The 22,221-nt window shown below is 44.0% G+C and overlaps 1 protein-coding gene across 1 annotated transcript in view; it reads right to left on the minus strand.

The window, feature by feature from the left end:
• LOC141113463 (fer-1-like protein 4) overlaps positions 1-22,221 on the minus strand; it is a 218,988-nt gene that overhangs the window by 175,974 nt on the left and 20,793 nt on the right. The window contains exon 2 of the mRNA XM_073606565.1: positions 270-325. Within this exon, the coding sequence (XP_073462666.1) occupies positions 270-325 (56 nt within the window). The remainder of the gene's footprint in view (positions 1-269; positions 326-22,221) is intronic.

Below are 22,221 nucleotides of genomic sequence, written 5' to 3' on the forward strand. Positions count from 1 at the left end.
TGTCTCTCATTGCACAGATGTGAACTAGAGCCATAGGAAACCATGTTTAATGGACTGTAGTGCGTTTATGCAAAACACACTAAAAAAACACATAGGTGTGACCCAAGGGTAAGTGGAGAACTAGCCATTTCTAAAAAATCACATGCTTCGTTTTTTTATTGGCCATATATCTGGAAGTTACATCTCAGAAATGCATTTCTGCTGCACTGTAAACTTGCCCAACCATAACAAACATTGAGTAAGACCAGCTCCAATAACAAAGGACTCACCTCACCAACATCAAATATTGTGGTGGTGTTGACTTTCTTGGTTTTGTGAGTGAAACCTTAAAAAAAAAAAAAAAAAAGAGAGAATGATAAGCAAACATCAATGCACATTTTTAGATTAAACCTGAAAAAAAAAGAAAAATATTGCAGCCACCTAATCTAAGGACTGGTAAGCTGAAATGTATTACGTTTTTGTTCTTGGGTAAGATATACTTGAAAACTAAGGGACTTTCCTGGACATTAGATATATTTTTTTTTTTTTCACATTCTTAACATTTTTCCTTCCAGAATTTCTAAAAACGAAGATACCTTCCAACAGATCATAAGGTGGTATACAGACTGTAACGTAAATATCAAGGTAGGTCTCTGTTACATGTTATATTTATGTTCAATGGTAAATCTGAAGGAAAACCACCCACAGAAGTTAGCAGTATGGAGGAACCATTATGTATTATTTCTATTATTATTGTACTGGATTTATATAGCGGCAACAGTTTATGCAACGCTTTACAACATGAGGGCAGATACTACAACTTTAATACAGTTCAATACAAGAGGAATCAGAGGGCCCTGCTCATTATAGCTTACAATCTAAGAGGGAGGGTCAAGAGATACAAAAAGTAATACCTGTGGGGGATGAGCTGATGGAGAAAATAAATGTACAGTTCTACAGAGATGAGTTTTCAGGGATCGTCTGAAAGTGGACAAAGTAGGAGATAGTCGGACAGCTTCAGCTAGAGAATTCTAGAGGATGGGAGAGGCTCTGGAGAAGTCCTGGAGGTGAGCATGGGAGGAGGTGACACTAGAGCTAGAGAGCAGGAGGTCTTGAGAGGAATGAAGAGAAAGATTTGGTTGGTATTTTTAACCACTTAAGGACTGAGCCTCTTTCTGAGATTTGTTGTTTACAAATTAAAAACAGTTTTCTTTGCTAGAAAATTACTTAGAACCCCCAAACATTATACTTTTTTTTTCTAACACCCTAGAGAATAAAATGGCGGTCCTTGCAATACTTTCTGTCACGCCGTATTTGCGCAGCGGTCTTACAAGCGCACTTTTTTTGGAAAAAATACACCGTGAAAGATAATGTTACGCTGAGTAAATTGATACATGTCACACTTCAAAATTGCGCCCGCTCGTGGAATGGCGACAAACTTTTAGCTTTAAAAATCTCCATAGGCGACGTTTAAAAAATTCTACAGGTTGCATGTTTTGAGTTACAGAGCAGGTCCAGGGCTGGAATTATTGTTCTCGCTCTACCGATTGCAGCGATACCTCACATGTGGGCGCTACTCACTTATGCGTTCGCTTCTGCACACGAGCTCCTCAGGATGGGGCGCTTTTTTTTCTTATTTATTTTACCTTTTATTTTTACACTGTTTTAAAAAAAAAAAATTGTCACTTTTATTCCTATTACAAGGAATGTAAACATTCCTTGTAACAGAAAAAAGCATGACAGGACCTCTTAAATATGAGATCTGGGGTCAAAAAGATCTCAGATCTCATATTTACACTAAAATGCAATAAAAAAAAACTGTCATTTAAAAATTCATTTAAAAAAAATGGCCCTTTAAGAGCTGTGGGCAGAAGTGACATTTTGACGTTGCTTCCACCCAGCAACTGTATGGCAGGGCTGGACTGGGACAAAAATTTGGCCCTGGACTTCACCCAGACTGGCCCACTTTGACAGGTCTCTCCCATGCCGGCTTGCCACCCAAGCCCCCCCCCCACTAGCTATTAGCCGTTCTACATTATTTCTCTTATAGGCAGTACCAGTGGGGAAGCTAGACATTATTTCACCTGGGGCAAAGAATCAGTTTGGTGCCCACCCCCCCAATGGAACAAGATTAGGCAGGAAAGTGAGGCCGCCCTCCTTCCAGATCGTATGATGAGCTTCTAAGTGTTGACTCCTGAGCATCATGTCTGTATTCAGGCGCGCTGCATAACTAGCCAGGGAGAGGAGGTGAGCAGTGCGGGGGGGACAGAGGACTGGATGGAGGCAGCGGTCCACTGTCACTGAAATCGGCCCACTGAGCCATCGGCCCACCGGGAAACTCCCTGTAGTCCCAATGGCCAGTACATGCCTGCTGTATGGAGACGGGTGGGGGCCATCTTCCCCTCACTCATCTCCATACCAAGCAGGAGACAAGACGCGATCGCCTTCGCCGCTGCCGACGGCTCCGGTAAGCAGCGGAGGGCACCGGATCATGGTGGGAGGCCCCTCTCCCACCGCCGATAAAGGTGATCTTGCGGCGAATCTGCCGCAGAGACCATTTTTATCTTGTAGCGGACCGCCCGCTGAAGAAGAGGATACTGGGGTTATGGCAGCTAGCTGCTGCCATAACAACGATATCCTCCTTCAAACAGCCGATGTAAAACTGCGGCGGGTGGTCCGTAAGTGGTTAAATTAGATTAAGGATATAGCTGGGGGCAGAGTTGTGGATGGTTTTGTAAGTTGTCGTATCTTGAATTTAATTTGTTGGGCGAGCAGAAGCCAGTGGAGGGATTGGCAGAAAGGAGTAGGAGACACTGAGCGTTTTGTAATGTGTATGAGCCTGGCAGCAGCATTCATGATTGACTGAAAGGGAACAGACTATGTAAGGGTAAGCCAGTGAGGAGGGAGTTGCAGTAGATGAGGCGAGAGATAACCAGGGAGTGGATTAGGAGCTTTACGGTGTCTTTGGTTATGCTCTGTACTAGGGGTGTTGAATATAATCGCAGCATCGATGCATCGCGATTCAGACATTCGCGATGCTGCGAGTCGGCCGAATCGATATCTGGTGACGTCATCCATCACTCCGTGCGGTGCTCTGCCTCTCCAGGAGAAACACAGAGGCAGAGCCTGCATTATGGATAAAGCCCCTCCCCTTCATTGAAGCAGAAAGTCAGCTGATGAGCTGACATCCAGTACAGTGCAGGGGGGAGGAGCTCGAGGAGACCTGACATTCCAGAGAGACACCAGAAGGGAGAAGACACTGAGCAGCATGAAGGAGAGGGAATCAACTGACACTGAGAGCAGATAAGTGCCAGTGTCACTGATCCCATCCCTCCACTACCATCACCCCTCTGCCTGATCCCATCTATCTCTCTGCCTCTGATCCCACCATCCCTCTGCCACTGATCCCACCACCCCTCTGCCTGATCCCATACATCCCTCTGCCTCTGATCCCATCATTCCCCTGCATCTGACCCCACCACCCCTCTGCCTCTGATTCCACCACCCCTCTGCCTCTGATCCCATCCATCCGTCTCCCTCTGATCCCACCACCCCTCTGATCCCACCATCCCTCTGCCTCTGATCCCACCACCCCTCTGCCACTGATCCCACCGTCCCTCTGCCACTGATCTCACCACCCCTCTGCCTCTGATCCCAGCCATCCCCTTGCCTCTGATCCCAACCATCCCTCTGCCTCTGATCCCAGCCATCCCTCTGACGCTGATCCCAGCAATCCCTATGCCACTGATCCTACCATCCCTCTGCCACTGATCCCACCATCCCTCTGCCACTGGAGAAAAATTTAGTTTTTCTGTCTGCTTGAATTTTTGGATAAAAAGTTTTTAACCATGCGCACTTAAAATCATTATTTTAACCATGCGCAATAATCGTGATGCATCGTGGAATCGAATCGTGGACAGGACAATCGTAATTGAATTGAATTGTAAGACCAGTGATGATGCGCACCTCTACTCTGTGCACAGGATCCGAAAATCGGACAACAGATCGTCCGACTTTTTTCGCTTGCTAGTCACAAGTAGAAATTGGGTAGGTTACTAAAGTTACGAAAAATCTTGTACGACAAAATACAAATTTGCAAGTGATGTAATGTGTATTGCATTTGTATTTTCGGACGACAACTGTACTGATTAAACGAAAATCGTACAAGGAAAATTCTCGTGCTTGCACCATCGGAAAATATTGGATGAACTGTCGTGATCGGCTACCGAAAGCTCTGTACTAATGATCAGATTATCGTACGATCTCTTCGAAAAGGGGTATTTTTAGTACGATTTTCAGATTGTGTGTACGGGCCATTAGGAAGGGGCGTATCTTGGAGATGTTGTGAGGCAACAAGTTGTGGACAGTGAATGGATGTGGGGCCAAAAGGATAGTTCAGAGTCCAGGATTACACATAGAACCTTGGCATGTGGGGACGGGTTGATAATTGTGCCATTGATTTTGACAGAGGAATCAGGGGAAGTGGCACGTGGGGGAGGAAATATTATGAGCTCAGTTTTGGAAAGATTGAGTTTGAGAAATTTGTGTGACATCTAGACTGATATGTCTGTTAGTAAATTAGTGATGCGTGAGGAGACTGATTGAGTGAGCTGAGGGGTAGAGAGATAGATTTGGGTCAAAGAAATGGTATTGAAAGCCATGGAGAGCAATCAACTGACCCAGGGAGGAGATGTAGATTGAGAATAGGAGAGGTCACAGAACAGAACCTTGGGGAAACCCGATGAAGAAAAAAGGAGGAGAAGAGGGAGTAAAATTGTAAGTGACACTGAAAGTGCGTGGGATAGGTAGGATGAGAACCAGCAAAGAGTAGTCACAGAGACCAAAGGAGTAGAGTTTTTTAGAGGAGGAAGGGTTGGTCCACTATAACAAAGGCAGCAGAGAGGCCCAGGAGTAGGAGTACAGAATAGTGTATATTAGTTTTAGCCATTAGTAGTTTGTTTGTGAGTTTAATGAGAGCAGTTTCTGTGGAATGTTGAGAGCAAAATCCAGACTGAAGGGGATCAAGAAGTTTCTTCTCAGTCAGATGGTCGCTCAGACAGTTGTAGACCAAGGAGTTTGGAGGAAAAGGGGAGTAAGGAGATGGTGCGTAGGTTGTTAAGATTGGTGGAGTCCAGTAAGGTCTTTTTAAGGATGGGGATGACTAGTGCATGTTTTAGAGCGTTGGGGAAGATGCCAGAGGAGAGGGAGAGATTGAAAATGTGAGTTAGAGAGTGTAGAATGGACCAGGTCACTTATTTATCCATATAGTGTTAAATGAGCGTTATCCTTAATTGCATGGTATAAATGTCATTATCGCTTATAGTCAACTCCTAGTTGCATTGATTTGACCTAAGAGGTACAAAAGTTAGCAATGCCTCATCATTGAATGTTAGACTTATATAGTAGGCCAAAAGGGTAAGTCTTAGCAGAAATGGATAAACAGAGGGTAAAGGAAAACCAGAGGCGAGGGGGGGGGGGACATACGTTCCTCTCTCATATACTGACTTGTGGCCCCGGAAGCGAGTCGGTGATCAGTAAATAAAGTCCAGTCTAATCTGGTATATTAATTGGCTATGATGCATTTAAATTCTTTTGTACAGAAGTAAGCAGACCAATAAAACCGTGTCTTCTGAAATTTGCCATATGTGCCTTTCAAGGAGCTTGTCAGAATTTCCATTGTCTTGATGTCTTCTATCCTATTAAACCATTCTTATGTCAGATATATTTTGCATCTATGTTGCAAGCCTGTAGTTTCTTATTTGGGCTTATGCATTGGCAATAGAAATAGTATTATGCTTGACAATGCTACTCTTCTGTAAAATTCTTGTTGTTAGTGACATTTTATTACAGGTTATAGGTATTTTAGATTTCTGTAATCTATGTAATAAATTATAGCCTTCTATATTTAATGAGAAATGGTGTAATGAATTAGAGGTGTATAGACTGAATATGGCTCTTGACCCCTTCAAAGCAGAATTTGCATCTTTCTAACAATGTCATCTGATATATAAAACATTCTCTTAGAGAGAACTTCATATCCTCATTGTTGCCATTATACTTGATGGAATGTGGAATTACAATGGACAACACAAAAGGCTGTAGTCTGCCAGAACAAGTTTTTTTAATCCCATTGAACAAAACACATACCTTTCATACTGAGAAATGGATTCTATTAGCTGCAAGATGAACCCCAGCTAAATATAACGCACTATTTAATCTGGTTCCTTATTTATAAAATCATTAAAGCATGCCTAAAGCCAACATTTTTTTTTTCCATTTCAGAATAGTTTGAACCACTTTCAGTTTTTCCCTTTAAATTCTGTCTTGTAGACACAACAGGAAGTGGGAAGAAATTTCTCTAAAATTAGGTAAATTGGTAGTGGAACAGGTGCCCCCATTGGAAAATTTTCTCTCAATTTCTGTTCTAATGACAGCTCAAAGTTTTAAATTTTCTTATCACTTATTATTATTATTCTTATGTACCTCGGAACTTTTGTAAATCAGTGGGCCTGAGAATGAGGGTGGAGCAGGGGCAAGGTTAATAGCAGCGCACTGTGCCAAAACACATGCTGAAATACTGTAAATAATTTTGCCAGTGCATCAGCTTCAGTAATAAATGCAAATGATCGGTTGTGTCAATCCAAGGAGAACTCCTTTGGCACCTGTTTCAGTATGATGAAGAAGGCAAGAGGAGCTCAGAGGCTGGGGTGAGGGGGTTGTGCGGGGTACATTGAATTAAGGAGCTCCAGGTAAAGGAGATATAACTACCTCCAAGGTAGGTAGGAAAGCTATGGGGCTCTAGGAGGCTCTGGGTGGGAAAGGGGAGCTCTGGGGCTGAATTGAGTTGTACTCATACTTCAGACCTCCTGAAAGCAACTACATCTTCCCAACTTTGGTCATGTGAGATCAAGGCTGGGCTCAAATACACTATATTGCCAAAAGTATTGGGATACCTGCCTTTGCACATGAACTTTAATGGCATCCCAGTCTTAGCCTGTAGGGTTCAATATTGAGTTGGCCCACCCTTTGAAGCTTTAACAGCTTCACCTCTTCTGGGAAGGTTTAGGAGTGTGTCTATGGGTATGTTTGACCATTCTTCCAGAAGCACATTTGTGAGGTCAGGCACTGATATGGATGAAAAGGCCTGGCTCGCAGTCCCCACACTAAATGTTAAGGCATTTTTTGCAGTTCAAACTGGTTTTGCATTCCTATACAGGTCTATGGGAATGTAAAACCCACTTGAGGCAGCTCAAATGTAGATCGGAAGCAGGTCAGCTGCAGGTCAAATGCACCTGTTAATGAATTCTGAATGATTTCAGAAGCATAGGAAATTGGTGTCAAACTGATGCCAACAACAGAAACCCAATACAGGCCCTTACAGACTTTGTTTCAAAAAAATTGTGGATGCCGCTCAGGCTGTAGGAATCCAAATCAATGAAGCCGACCACTGTGAATGCAGGCTAGGTTGGAGCTTGTCCCGGCTCCAGACAGTAATGTGCAGAGAAGAAAATGTCCATATGCACCACACATCTCTGCAAACCCCAGGTAAGAAAATGTAACAGCCTGAGCCTGGGCTCCAGCCAGGCCACAATCCCAAGGCGTTTCACTCTGCCCCAAAGCTTAACCATGGGGGTGGGGATTTCATGGGGATTCCTTTCTCCCCATCAGCATGGAATCCCCATCCTCATGATTCACCTTCTCAGGAAACCTAAGAAATAATTCTAACAAGAGTAAAAATTTGCTTTTTCTATTAGTTACAGAGAATCGTTTTGTTAGGGGTATTGTTTAATAATTCCATTGAAATTTATAGGAACTACAACCAGTATGCCAATGTTCAACTAAACCAGAGTTTTTTTTAAACAAGCATATCTCATACAGTGTAATGTAATCTTCATGTTTTTCTGGGTTACCAGGGTAAATAATCTTGTATAATACAGTAAAGTCACTAGAGATCATGTCAGTTATTCCTGTACTTTTATTTAAAACAGACAAATAAGATGTGTCCATATAACTTTAATTGTTACTAAAATATCACTTGACTAATGCCAGACATGGCACAACACATGGTTGGAAATTAATCACATCCTGTCTGGAATGCCACAATGAGAACATCACCCAAGATAATCTTATACAATCGTATCTGATAGAATTGTCCCATGCAGTGCTCTGTATCTTGCTGCCAACTACACAGCGGTGAATCTAAATTCTAAATGGGAGCACATACGAATGGGAGTCTCCAGCATGACTTTATAGGTCCCAGTGGGCACAAGGGGCACCCACATTCCGGCAAGTTTTAAATATTTGATGGCGCTTTCTGGAGCTTGAGGGCACCCTTTTCCACATATTTTGGGAATGCCCAAAATTGAAATAATTTTAGACAATGGTAGCCGAATGTGTCAAAACAATCACAGGTGTGTCTCTTGGAGAAATTCTGGCAGCTTTCTTATTACATGACACCCCTCTATCCATTAAAAAATTAAAAAATTCACTCCTAAAACATCCCTTAACTGCAGCGAAGGAGTGTATCCCGGCATTGTGGAAGAGCACCACCCCGTCAACTAGATCACATTGGCTAGCCAGGATAACGGATATCCAATAAATGGAAAACCTTACTATGGTGTTGAAAGAGCAAGATGAGAAATAATGGAAAGTCTGGACCCCTTATTTCATTTATAAAGAACAGACCCCTCTAGCCTCTAAGCAGTAGTTTTTACAACAATCTGCCCCACAGAGCTCAGCCAACATGCCATGGGGGTGACCGGGTCTTCTTTCCCCCTCTTTTTTTTTTTTTTTTTCCTCTCTCAATATTTCATTTCTACCTGTCTTTCTGCTTTATACCTTCTGGACTTAACCAAGGGGCTACTTGGTTAAGAAAAAATATAGTAAAATGAGAAACAGTGTTGCACACTAATGCTCATGGAGTTATTTCAATGTATCATGATACAATTTAATGATACTACAACATAGAAGTATTTTGTAAGGACAATTTTGCTAACCATGTGATTCGCAAGTTTCTTATTGAATGTTATTTCATGGTTGTGAACTGTTGATCTGTGGAATTGTAACGCTGTTTCTGTGAAAATAAAGAATTAAAAAAACAATAAAAACAATGGGGCAGCTGCATTCAGGTGAGTTGGCAGTGCCTGAAGAGGTGGTGCTGGGACCAGTAGCCACAGGAGGGAAAGTACATGCTGATCACTGTATTCTACTACACAACAAAGGGCCTTGAGTTCCTGCCTGCAAAAGGCTATTTCTAAATCTGACTGTGCCGGTCAGATCCACTTACAGTGATCCAGCTGGTGTCTGCAAGCAAGTGAAGTGCAGGAAGAGTGTCAAGGAGACTGTATATAGACTGTGTATAGGAAGAGGTCCCTGAAGTTGTCATTGAAGTTTTGTTGTTGAAGTCAAGTGGGCATCCCATAACCTCCCATCCTCATCCAAGTTCCTAACCCTCAATAAACCACAAGAAAACAAAGCCACGGACTGTTCTCTGTCTCTGAAGTGCCTGTGAAAATGCGGTGTGCCTGGCTGTGCAGGGTGGGGGTGTGCACTACAAACATTTTAAAATTGGTAAGCTGAATCTCTAAATGTTCTAACCCGAACTTAAAGATCGTATCGCATCGTGCAACCATATTGTAAATTCTTTCATTTCTCAGCCTGGGCATGGCAGCGGGTTACACATTACACAGGCAAGGGGTAGGAATTGCAATAGTAGATGCTTTGAATGGTGCATGTTGGCAGCTACTGTTTGTGTGTAAGGCCTCATGCACACAGGGTGTTTAGCCCCAGTGCAGGAGACTCTGGCATTTTTGGTGCAGGTGGAAGGCACAGGTGGAAGGCACAGGTGCACATCCAGCCCCTCTGCCGCCAGCCTGTAAACCTCTATGAGAGGCCGACAGCTGTTGCGGCTGGATACGGCTGGACAGTGCACGGAGCGATACTAACATTTAGGTCATCATGCTCCCAGGGGTGAATGCCCGAAACACAGACTACTTGTGTTCCAAGCATTCGCCCCCAGGCGCATACTGCTGTGAATGTTTGTACCACTCAGCGCACCGTCCAGCCGCAGCGGCTGTCAGCCTCTCATAGAGGTTTATAGGCTGCTAGCTGAGGGATTGGAAAGTACACCTGTGCCTTCCACCCGCACCTAAATGTCAGAATCTCATGCACAGGGGCTAAACACCTAATGTGCATGAAGCATAAAGGGTTAACTGCAGAGTTAACCTGCCCCAGTAATGATCACTCTCAATCTGATGTTGCTTTGTTTTCCCCTGAGCTGGAAAATCCATGTACAGAGTTAGGTTGAGAGTGCAATGTCACATTCTGACTGACAACATGTTAATAGGTTGATGCATTTCTAAAGAAATATCTCTAGTTTTGTTTAGGGTATTAGTGTCACAATAGGAACAGTGTTAGTTTCCCTGTAGTTTCAACTGGTGATTCTGCCAGTAACACAGTTTCTCTTCAAGGCTTACTTACCCTACTCTATCTATAAACATGCAGTTAGTGTAGCGCTATAATCTTCAAATATACTTACATAAAGAGGATCCGGTTCACACCAAATGCAGCTTTGAAATCGCACTACGTCAGCGTGATTTCAAAGCCACTGGTCGGTGCGATTACATGTGCGGCTTGCCGAAGTCGCACAGATGCACATGAAATCGCCAAAAAAAGTGCAGGAACCTTTTCAAAATCGGTGCAAGTTGGAGTCGCACCAATATGAACGGTTCCATAGCCAGATATAGGGTGCAACTTGTCATACGACATTGATCTGTCAAATCACATGATAAGTCGCACCGGTGTGAACGGGGGCTTATAACAACAATTATATAAATATTTAAAAACAATGAATAATCCATAAACAATCCATACATTCAGTGAGTGAACCCACACTTTCTTAAAAAAATTCCCATGAAAGAAAATGCTAATAGCATAACAAAGTGTTAAAGTGCAATAAGCCACATGTAAACAAAGTGGACTATTTAAAAAATTATAATTAATAAAATATTGAAGAATGATATTTAAATATAATGTTCACATAAAAAATGTCTATAAAACATTTCCCTTGTGTTCCTCCACCCACTTCCTGATGAGGCTGATAACAGCGAAACACGTTGAGGCGGGGTTACCTAGCCACTGACGTCACTTCCGGTGATGCAATCACTGGCCATTGGAAAGCACGCCGCTCCGCCATATCAGCTGCCGGCAAATTGGTGCACAGAACACTGCTGGAATCTGCTGGGTGCTGGTGGAGGCAGCGAAGCATTTGAGTGCAATTTTACCTTTGTATAAGACATACTTATTTTATCAAACTGCTTGCATGATGATCCTGTTTATGGCCTTTATCCCTAAGTTGATGAGTGTAGACAAGGGGGCCATAAGGAAGGTGGATATCCAGATATCCAGATGCTGGAACTAATACACTTGCGCATATAGACTCATTTACCATTGGGTCCAAAAGTGTGGTGAGTCTCAGTGTATAAGGGGATGGAGCCGAATCACTGAAGAGCACCATTTGGAGAGCACTTTGTTTGCATGAATTGTGTGTGGCACATTTAAAAGTTTAGGCAGGCCACAAGGAAAGCAGGAAAGAAATTTGCACAATTCCCCCATCAATATGGACAGTGCTGGCAGGGGAATATCTCCTGCCAAGCAGTTGTCTGCTTCCTGCCGGCCCTGCCGGGAGAAGACAGTGACCAGGGCCGTCTTTAAGGCAGGGCAAAAGGGGCAGCTGCCCTGGGCCCTGTCATTGTTGTGGGGCCCAAAGCTGCTGCCTCATACTTGCCAACTATCCCAGTTTAAATTCCCTTGCTGTGTCCTGATATCTCAGTGTGAAATGCTGCCTAGCTCTGCCCTATTGTGTACAGATGACTCACCTGCAGACCCTGTGTTTACATGTAAATAACTGGCATTCATATGTAAATAGCTGCATCCGATATAGATATAGTGGCATAGATATGTAAATAAAGGCGGCATTCATATGTATATCATGCCCCCTGCAGTGAGTAGATGTGCTGTAACCTCTAGCAACCAATCGGTGAGTAGTATTACTGTACAGTAATCTCTAGCAACCAATCAACAAGTAGAAATCATTTGTTGTAACATCTAGCAACTAATCAGTGAGCCGTAATGTGTGCTGTAACCTCTAGCAACCAGTCAGTAAGCGGAAATGATACACTGTAACCACCGTAATCGCTGCCTGATCTGATACAGTAAACAGATTTTAAGTCTAGCTGCTATTTATTGTATGTCTCAGAGAGGTGGAGAGCGAAATTGTATGGGGGGGTCCAAGAAAATGTTTGCCCAGGGTCCAATCAATATTAAAGACGGCCCTGACAGTGACTATCACTAGCAGCTGTAGCAGCCCCTAGTGATAATTGTATGAGAATCCAGTAGGCTGGATTGTACTTAAGTTGATCGATCGGTCAACTTGGTACATTCAGATCTATCAAACCGTGTATGGCCGACCTTAGTTACATCACTATTGGCACATCAAATGGACTATTGATTATGGATATTTATGGACACTTAAGGTTTTTCTGAGCACAAGAACTAAAGTATTAGTTGGTATTATTATACTTTTTGGCTTTATAATTTTTTTTTTTATGTAGTTTGGATATTGATGGCACATATTGATACCTAGCGCTCATTCATATTGGTAATTTTCATGTAGTTGCTTCAGAGCTTAGTAAATGAGGTAAACCTTTACCTTGCAAAAAATACCCAAATACGTGCAAGGATAAAAAACAAACCAAAAAAAAACAGCATTATTACTTGCATATGATTGGATGAGGAAGGTCAGCAGAGCTTCTGCTCATTTACTAAGCTCAGGAGCAACTGCACAGCGCACAATTCATTTCCCTTTAGTAAATCAACCCCTCTGTATCTATGAAGAAGCAGAATTGTCACTGTAGGCTGCTCTTCTGATTTGGACTACAAACATCTCCCCTTCTCTTTAGCTCCAGGAAGGGTAGTGGGGGTTGTAGTTCACAGAAAAAAAACCTTGGAAGGTTGAAAACATTGCTTGATTTCAGTTTAGCATGCATCAAGTTAAAAGAACACTGGATTTCTACTGGGAAAACAGCAATTTTTCTGTACTGACAGAGAATGTACTAAAGAAAAAGTAAGCCTAAAAAAAAAAAAAATAATGCAGCCACCACATCTAAAGACTAGTAATCTGCAATGTATTAGATTTTATGTTCTTGGGTTTAGATAGAACAACCCAGGAAAATCCCTGGAAATCAGATACATTTAGCATCTATGTTGTAAGCCTGTAGCTTCTTATTTGGGTTTATTTGTAATAAATGAGAATAGTATTATACCTGGGTTTACATATAAATTTAGTCTTGAGTGGACAACAAACACTTATGCGCATACACACGGTCGGACTTTCCGGCATACTTGGTCCGGCGGACCAGAGTCCGCCGCACAATCCGACCATGTGTAGGCTCCGGCGGACTTTTTTTCCCTAAAAGTCCGCCGTACCTAGATCTGGGGACCCTCTTATTATAGGGGGCTCCCGGATTCCGATAAGCCCTCCGCCCGCAGACCCCGACAACCAACGGCCAGGGTTGTCGGGAAGAGGCCCTTGTCCTTATCAACATGGGGACAAGGTGCTTTGGGGGAGGGGGGGGGCCCCGTGGGGTGCCCCCCCCCAAAGCACCCACCCCCCCATGTTGAGGGCATGCGGCCTGGTACGGTTCAGGAGGGGGGGCGCTCATTCGTCCCCACCCCCTTTCCTGACCGGCCGGGCTGCGTGCTCGGATCGGGGTCTGGTATGGATTTTGGGGGGGGCCCCATGCAGATTTTTCGGCGTACGGGGGTTCCCCTTAAAATCCATGCCAGACCTAAGGGCCTGGTATGCCCCAAGACGGGGCTCGCAAGGTGTCAATCTCGGTGATAAAAGTGGCGAGATTGACTTCCTTTTCTAGTCCCGTTGTACCCGAGTCACGTTCAAAATGAACGGACTTGTCGTTGTGCGGGCAAGTCAGTTCATTCTGAAAGTCCGCCGTAACTCCGGCGAAAGTCCGTCGGAAAGACGGGCGGACCTAGCCTGCCAGAAAGTCCAGTCGTGTGTAGGCAAGTCCGTCTGTTCAAAAAGTGCGCTGGAAAGTCCGGCGGGAAGAACGTCGGACCAAGTATGCCGGAAAGTCCGCTCGTGTGTACGCGGCATAAGTAGATATTTGCTAGCACACCATGGATCGACACAAAGTAGCGTTCAAACGGATAGTTTATTGCATGATCACAACACAAGGGGAGTGCAACGTTTCGGAGTCACACGGGACCCCTTTGTCAGACATGGACCCCTTTGTCAGGCATGGTTGATTTAGGTGCAATCTTAGTAGCAGCAATATCCTTGCCTGTGAATCCCTTTTTGTTGAAAGCAATGATGACTGCACCTGTTTCCTTGCAGGTAACCATGGCTAACAGAGGAAGAAGAATGATTTCAAGCACCACCCTCTTTTTAAAGCTTCGAGTCTGTTATTCTAGCTCAATCAGCATTACAGAGTAATTTCCAGCCTTGTCCTCGTCAATACTGACACCATAGGGCAGGGGTGTCAAACTCAATTTCATTGTGGGCCGCATCAGCATTATGATTGTCCTCAAAAGGGCCAGTTGTATCTGAAAGATTAGATGTCCAGCGCATCCCCTCCCCTTACATTAGATGTCAAGAGCCACCCCACCATCAATTCAACTCAATTCCCTCTACTGCCCAGGCTCAACCGCCCCCCCCCCCCCCACCACCACCACCACCACCACCACCAAACAAAGATGTGATTAAGCCTGGATCAACCACCAAAAATAAAAGTTGGATTAAATTAAATGTTAGACTTTCATCCACATAATAAATATGGGATGCAGTTCAGGTTGCCCTGGCGCATACAAAAGAAAAACTAAGAGAATAAAGTTCTCTTAAGAGGGCAAAAAAGCACCCGAACACTATATGGAAAAACAAATCAAATTTTAATTGTGCAAAAATGGAGACACCACGCGGATTTAATACTACAAAAACATAGAGCGGGCTATGGTAAGTGACTATCACAGACCCTATTAAAAATGACAACGTTATCATTAAAAACACAGGAGCCGCGGCTATGCATACCACATACAAACACCAATCACCACTCACAGACACTGATGATATATAGGAATAAATTCATATATTCGAAGCAGCTGCTAATAGAATTCTATTAATCATCATTCAGAAGCGTGGTATATCGGGAATGTGGGTGGGTGTGGATGGAGAGGATAGTAAAAGTCCATGAGTTGATTCAACACGGTCAATTGATCAAAGAGGACTGGAACCCCCCCACACACACACACACACACCGCAGTGTTGCTGGCTTCCCTCCTGTCCTCTCCTCTCCTCTCCCATCTGCTGCTGCAGGGGTTGTTTCAGGATGGACAGTGGGGGAAGGGGCTAATCAATATGTAATTTACCAACCCCTTCCTTTTTTAAATGAACACACTCATTGTGTTCAATCATAACTGAAGCATAGTAAAGTGTGTTGTGTTGTGCTGAGCACAGAGCACTTCCCATTCATTCACTGTCCAGTGCAGCTGAAGCTGTAGAGAAAGGCATGTGTTTTTGAGTTTTGGAATGCACACTCTAATGCAATGGGCTGCACACACCGATGACTGACACCTGTGTTAATGAGAGAACCACTGACATGATGTCAGCTGGTCCTTTTGTGGTAGGACTGAAATGCAGTGGGATTGTTTTTTGGGGGATTAAATTCATTTTCATGGCAAAGAGGGACTTTGCAATTAATTGGAATTGATCTGATCACTCTTTATAACATTCTGGAGTATATGCAAATTGCCATCATAAAAAACAGGCAGTAGATTTTGTGAAAATTAATATTTGTGTCATTCTCAACATTTTTGGCCAAGACTGTACAGTCTGTGGCCGCGTTTAGCTATACTCAATCTGTAGCCTTTAGTCACCAGTATGAGAGTTTTATGATGTGAGATAACAATTCCAGGTGACATAGGGGTTTGCCGTACACCACAGATCTCCCTTCTATGTACATTGTGATGAAATACAAACATTTCAGGAAACCGCACTGATCTGTATCTGAGCTGCAAAGCCGCCTTGCTGTGCACATACACATGTGTAATCTCCAGCACTCACGCAGGCCTGTAATTCCATAATTATGCTGTCCTCTGGGTAGAACTGTATGCATATGTTTCATGCAAGTACACATACGGGTGTTTACTGCACAGTAATGCCCCGTACACACGGTCGGACATTCCGACAACAAAATCCTAGGATTTTTTCCGAAGGATGTTGGCTCAAACTTGTTTTGCATACACACGGTCACACAAAGTTGTCGGAAAATCCAATCATTCTGAACGCGGTGACGTAAAACACGTACGTCGGGACTATAAACGGGGCAGTAGCCAATAGTTTTCATCTCTTTATTTTTTCTGAGCATGCGTGACACTTTGTGTGTCGGATTTGTATACACACGATTGGAAATTCCAACAACGGATTTTGTTGTCGGAAAATTTTATAGCCCGCTCTCAAACTTTGTGTGTCGGAAAATCCGATGGAAAAAGTCCGATGGAGCCCACACATGGTCGGAATTTCCGATAACACGCTCCAATCGCACATTTTCCGTCGGAAAATCTGACCGTGTGTACGGGGCATTAGAAGTTACAGGTGTATTGTCATGATTTAACAAATGTTTAAACAAAAACAGCGTTGTAAAATACAGGTACAATACAATGACAACACATTGATGCTACCATGACTCCAGTATACCATAGAGCGGGGGTCAGCAGCCAGTAGATCGTGGACAGGTGACTGGTAGATCGCAGTCTGGGCTTGCTGACCCACCATTTCAGAGAACATCAGAGTGCAATGAGGAGGGGCTGCTTGCAAAGTTGGAGCTGTAGTGGGGAGAAAGAGCTGATGCCACCTTTGTCGTGCTGGCTCCTGTCCCATGCGGAGTGATACCATCTAGAGCCATTACTATCTTGGGCATTTTACACTTTCAAGTCGGTCCAATGCCTGTGTCTTCCTGCTGCCCATTGTGGCTTCCCTGGCCATTAGCGTGTCCCTAGAGACATAGCTGCCAGGGAAGTGGGAGAACTCTACTTGGCAGCATGGAAACTCACTGGACATTGCACAAATTCCTGGAATGGGCTGAGAGATAAACGGGAGCTTCATGCCTAATGAAGGGGTCCTACATGGACCTGAAACGCTGCACTCTTTTGCTGTGATAATTTTGAATCAAACTTTTGGACATTATTTCAAGATCCATGGTGTTCTGGCAAATATGTACATTGTTCATTGAACATTGGAATGCATTAGGCACATTTAATGGCTAATGCTGAACATTCTGGCGTTGGCTCTAGCTCTTCAAAAGAGCAAAGACTGGCGTCAACAGAAGGTAAAAGGTAAGTATTAAGGTTTTTCCTCCATTACACTTTTTCAGATCGGAGAGGGTCGGATGTCAGTGGACATGTCACCGCTGACATCTGACGCTCCATAGACCTCCATGGAGTGTCCGTTCAGGTCCGCCTAAAAAACTGACAGGCGGACCTGAACGGACAGTCCGTGTGAAAGAGGCCTTATACCTGTTCTTTCCAATGCTCTCCTTGATTACCTTTGCTTATAACATCACCGTGTCTCTTCAAAGATTCACATCCTCTCTATCATTGATGCTGATCATACATATGTCAATTTTAAAGAAGCCAGCCCAAAACCAAAGAACAGATGAAGCCAGCCTCTCACCATCGCCGGCCTTATAAACTGTTGATGAGAGGTTGCCTTGATTTGTTCAGGTGAATTTGTGTTTGAAAGCTGGTTGATATCAAAAAAAGTTGCTGAAATTTATGTATGGCCAACATTATATTTATCAAATGGCAAAAGGATAAAAGACTCGTACAGCCAAATTTAATACTGAAGTAGAAGTATTCAGAAAGTGCGCTCTTTGATGTTTGGTGGGATTTGGCAGATAAATAGACATTATTGGATTGGTGTCTATCAAATGATATAAAACATTTTGGAAAAAAGCATCTGAAAGGATCCATGGGAGGCTCTAATAAACCTAGAACCAGTGAAATGCCCTAGCTCTTAATTCAAACTTGTAATTTTTGTCTTTACGGCTGCTAAGAAAACCATAGCAAAAGCATGGAAATCGGCTATTCCAACAAGTGAAGCTGAAGATTTCTTGGTACCCAAAAAATGCTTTGAAGCCTATAGTTAGCAAATTTGCACCGCCTTAGGTCTCCCTACCTCCCCATTTACCCCTTCAGTCCCCTTCACATTCTTTCCATCTCTTCTGATTTCCTCAACTCTTACTTTTCTGCGCACTTCTGTATTCTGACTTATTTCTATTCTGTCTACATTGGCATTTGTGTTTTTCTTCATTAGACCAACAAGTCCATAACACACAGGTTCATTAAACCTGGCATACAGGCATTTACCAACCTTTGGTGTGTAGGATATTTCTGCATGTGATATGTACTCTATATATTTTTCTGTTTAAGTCTGATTTTCTCTTTTTGGAAGGAAATGTAAACTATGTATTGAAGTACCTTATTCATTTTTATAAAACTCAAAAAAAAAAAATCTATTGTAATAAAAGTATTCAGAAAGGAACCTATGCTTTCTGTCATAGCTTAGGAAATAGGCCATCAAAAATTTCCGACAACAAGCTCCCATCGAACATTTTCCGTCAGAAAATTCGATCGTGTGTACGGGGCATAAGTGTTTTCTGAGAATAAATGCTTGCATGAATAAGAATAATTGTTTCCACTGAATATACATTTTTTTACAACAATCAAACAACAATTTTTTCCACTGGGGAAACAATACCACTGTGCCCCGCCAAAACATTGACATTGATTAAACTACAGTGGAAAATTCCTTCTGTTGTAAGTCCCATTGACTGCACTGCCTACTATCTGCTGCATGTTCATTTGTAAATAAATATTCTGGACCATCGATTCAGGGAATGACTACAGAAGTTGCAGCGTGCCCATATAAACAGTTGTTTCCTGTTTCGGCTATTATTGTCTGCAATGGGTGTCAATCAACTTGTGAGTCAAGGTAATTTAAGGATTAGGGAATCCTTTCTCTGCCTTTTTACTCTAGAAGAACCCTTGAATTAATTTTCAGGTTTCAGGGAACACTTGGTAAGATTAGTCTATCGAGGGTTATTGGGAAAATGCCCCTTTACATTGGTGATGGTCGATGGGAAGAATGCCCCTCTTAGATTGGTGGCCAGAATGACATCCTTGCAGTCATGTTGCTAGCTCTGCCAAGTGACGTTGGACCTGGAGCTTTGCAGACACCATTGGATAGGAGGTCAGTTAGCCTCAGCTTAAGAATTCCCTAGCTATCCCTGGAGGAACCCCAGGATTCCACTGAGCCCTGGTTGAAAATGACTGGATGTCAGGGCTGGGCTCAGCCCTTCCTCCTCTGAGCTGGCCGCTCAGCTGTCGGCTAATTGCCAGCTCCTATCTCTCCACGGTTACTCAGCTGTTGATGATATCCTGCTCGTCAGTCCTGCCTACTTAAGCCGTCCAGTCCAGAGGATCTCTGCCTTCGCCTTGGTCAACATCACAGAGCCTATCTCCTGCATTCCTGTTTAAAGACTTGCTTTGCTGACATCCCTTCTGGCTCCAGATCCTACTTGCTGTTCCACTACATGGATCCCTGACTTCTGGCTTGGCTGACTGTCCGTTTCGGTTACTGAACTTTGGCTATGTTTTGACGTTTGTTCTTTTTACTTTTATTATTAAACAAGTGTGATTTAACTGTACTTCTGTCTCGGTCTGATTTCATGGTTTCTGACACTGGATTCAAGTATAACTGCAGGCAAAACGTTTTTTGTTGGTTTTAGATTTAGAGTGGAGAGCAATTAGAACACCTGTCAGATTTTATTGCCTTTTGTGCCCAATTCACCCTCTCTTTTTGTCCTGATGACCATTAGAGTGAAATATAAAGAAAATCACAAATTTAAAAGTCGTCATCAGAGCAGCAATAAAGGGGACACTAGTTCTGGTGACACTGGTGACTACCAGGTATTTCCCTCACTTTGGAGGGATATCCTTTCACTTTCTGTTGTGGCTTTAGGACAGAAAGTCAAGGGAAATCTACCAAATGGGATGGCTATAGAAATCTGACAGGGGATACAACCGTAATTTACTCTATACAAAATGAAAAACATTTGCCTTCAGTTCTACTTTAACTCTTGTTCAACATCACTAAGCAAACTCCCTAACGCCGCCACCTCCCGGCCCTTTAAGAGGTCTCTGAAACCAGGAGGCGGAGTTTCTGATCATGTGACCACTGTGATAGGCTGTCACAGTGGTCACATAATCGGAAAGCTCCCGATCGCAAGTTTGGGCAGGGGTTTTCTTGAATCCCTTGGCCAGCTGGGAGAACCTATATATTTCTGGAGAGGTCAGGTGATCTGTGGGCAGTAGGGGTGCAGCTTGAAGGTATCCAAAGTGCCAAGCTAGGGACCCAGCAGGGAAGTGTGGGTGAAGCTTGAGGGAGATACTACCACAAAAGACTTGAGGAGCTCATGGGATTCAGGGTTAGTGAATCAGAGGGTCCAGTGAGAGACCAGGAGCTCAAGGGGCTGAAGAACTACAAGTAGAAGTTGTAGTAAAGCTGAGAGAACTGTTACGTTTAAATTAGGAACTGTTATGTACTGTAGCCATAGGGGACAGCAAACCTGCAAGTGCAGAAGTGGTACCCTGCTGGGGCCTTTCCCTGTACGGCTGTCCTCCTATTGAAGCCTCGGAATCTTCCTATTGAAATTGTAACTATTTAAGGGTGTCCTGGCCCCAACCTTCTTTCTCTTGCAAAATATAAAAGGACTGTTAAAAGCAGCGGCGGCTGGTGCTCAAAATTTTTTGGCGGGAGCAAATAAACTGAAAAATTCTGAAAAATACTTAAAAAAACAAACAAAAAACATAAATTGCAGCCTCACTGTGCGTATCAAATTCAGCCACATTGCCCATCAAATGTAGCCACTGTTCCATCAATTGCAGCCACTGTGCCCATCAAATGCAGCTACTGTGCCCATCAAATGCAGCCACTGTGCCCATCAAATGCAGAAACTGTGCCCATCAAATGCAGCCACTGTGCCCATAATATGTAGCCACTGTGCCCTTCAAATACAGTCACTGTGCCCATCAAATGCAGCCACTGTGCCCATCAAATACAGCCACTGTGTCCATCAAATACAGCCACTGTGTCCATCAAATACAGCCACTTTGCCATCAAATACAGCCCCTGCGCCTATCATATGCAGCCACTGTGCCCAGCATATGCAGCCACTGTGCCCAGCATATGCAGTCACTGTGCCCATCGTGTGCAGCTACTGTGCCCACCAAATACAGCTACTGTGCCCATCATGTGCAGCCACTGTGCCCACCAAATACAGCCACTGTGCCCATCATGTGCTGCCACTGTGCCCACCAAATACAGCCACTGTGCCCATCAAATACAGCCACTTTGCCATCAAATTCAGCCCCTGCGCCTATCATATGCAGCCACTGTGCCCAGCATATGCAGCCACTGTGCCCAGCATATGCAGTCACTGTGCCCATCGTGTGCAGCCACTGTGCCCACCAAATACAGCTACTGTGCCCATCATGTGCAGCCACTGTGCCCACCAAATACAGCCACTGTGCCCATCAAATACAGCCACTTTGCCATCAAATGCAGCCCCTGCGCCTATCATATGCAGCCACTGTGCCCAGCATATGCAGCCACTGTGCCCAGCATATGCAGTCACTGTGCCCATCGTGTGCAGCCACTGTGCCCACCAAATACAGCTACTGTGCCCATCATGTGCAGCCACTGTGCCCACCAAATACAGCCACTGTGCCCATCAAATACAGCCACTTTGCCATCAAATGCAGCCCCTGCGCCTATCATATGCAGCCACTGTGCCCAGCATATGCAGCCACTGTGCCCACCAAATACAGTCACTGTGCCCACCAAATACAGCCACTTTGCCATCAAATACAGCCACTTTGCCATCAAATGCAGCCCCTGCGCCTATCATATGCAGCCACTGTGCCCAGCATATGCAGCCACTGTACCCACCAAATACAGTCACTGTGCCCATCGTGTACAGCCACTGTGCCCAAATACAGCCACTGTGCCCATCATATGCAGCCACTGTGCCCAGCATATGCAGCCACTGTGCCCACCAAATACAGTCACTGTGCCCATCATATGCAGCCACTGTGCCCAGCATATGCAGT

This window comes from Aquarana catesbeiana, linkage group LG12, assembly GCF_042186555.1.
Source record: "Aquarana catesbeiana isolate 2022-GZ linkage group LG12, ASM4218655v1, whole genome shotgun sequence".
Taxonomy (NCBI): domain Eukaryota; kingdom Metazoa; phylum Chordata; class Amphibia; order Anura; family Ranidae; genus Aquarana; species Aquarana catesbeiana.